This window comes from Aplysia californica, unplaced genomic scaffold (assembly GCF_000002075.1).
Source record: "Aplysia californica isolate F4 #8 unplaced genomic scaffold, AplCal3.0 scaffold00147, whole genome shotgun sequence".
NCBI classification, from domain to species: Eukaryota; Metazoa; Mollusca; class Gastropoda; order Aplysiida; family Aplysiidae; genus Aplysia; species Aplysia californica.
This window is the reverse complement of record NW_004797417.1, coordinates 1,043,402-1,044,398: the sequence shown is the minus strand read 5'-3', so window position 1 is coordinate 1,044,398 and position 997 is coordinate 1,043,402. Positions and strand designations below refer to the sequence as shown.

Genomic DNA, 997 nt, shown 5'->3' with positions numbered 1-997 from the left:
CCTATGATTTAAATAAAATTGTGTCAATGAGGGAGTAAGGAACAATTCCAATTTCTGATTTCAAAAGAATGTAATATCGAAAGTAACTCTCAATTATTGAAGAAAAACTCGGGTGTGGTTTTCTTTTGCTTCTTGATCAAACATCCACCGTCCGTATCTCTCCTTCTTCTTTTCTTTGTATGTTACTCTAGACTAGTCTTCGCAACGTATATGACCTATCTGTGTTGTAAATACTTTAAGACTCGTACTAAAACTATACAACCCTTCCCTCCCAAAACAAATAAAAAGAACAAACAAGAAAAACAACAACACAAAAAAAAACAACAACACCAAAAATCCCAACAACACAACAAAACAAAACAAACTTGCTGTGTTCCAGGTGTGCATGGCGACCTCGGACACCTGGCCGGACGAGCCGTGTGAGAGTCACGGGAACGGAGCAGCCCTCAACGGTCAAACTTTGCCGGCCAACTGTGAGACGTTCGCCATCATCATCGACGGCTCCGCCATCCAGTATGTGGACAGCGTCACCGTTAGGGTGCTCAAAGAGGTGGGTCCGCGGCGGCATCGTGTGCTGGTTTGTTTGGTGTTTGTATTTTTGGTAAGGTTTTACGGCGCTCGCGACTGCATAAGGTCATATGAGCGCCAAGGGGTGGATGTCAACAGAGAAGTCCAAAAGGGGAATCAGGCTAACTCTGCCCACATCTTTAGCCTCAACAGCACAAGGTCTGCTTCGACTATCAATGCGCGCCGGAAATATCAGTTCACAAGAGAGTGACAAACATACAAAAGAAGTAGAGGAAAAATGACGATAGTAATTTTTTGTTTTTGTAAAGTGTTTTACGGCGCTCGCAACTGCATAGGTCATATGAGCGCGCGGGACACACCTAATATTTTCAGTTGGTAGGAAATTTCGAATTTTGCCCGGGTGGCGGCCGAAGCCTACTCTTATCGATTTTAGACCACCAAGGGATCTTTAACGTGCGCAACTTGCACA

The 997-nt window shown here is 44.2% G+C and overlaps 1 protein-coding gene across 1 annotated transcript in view; it reads left to right on the top strand.

Moving 5' to 3' along the window:
- LOC101858263 (prestin) overlaps window positions 1–997 on the top strand; it is a gene marked incomplete in the record, with an annotated part of 109,448 nt that overhangs the window by 104,999 nt on the left and 3,452 nt on the right. The window contains 1 exon segment of the mRNA XM_035969463.1: window positions 380–550. Coding sequence (XP_035825356.1) covers window positions 380–550 — 171 coding nt within the window.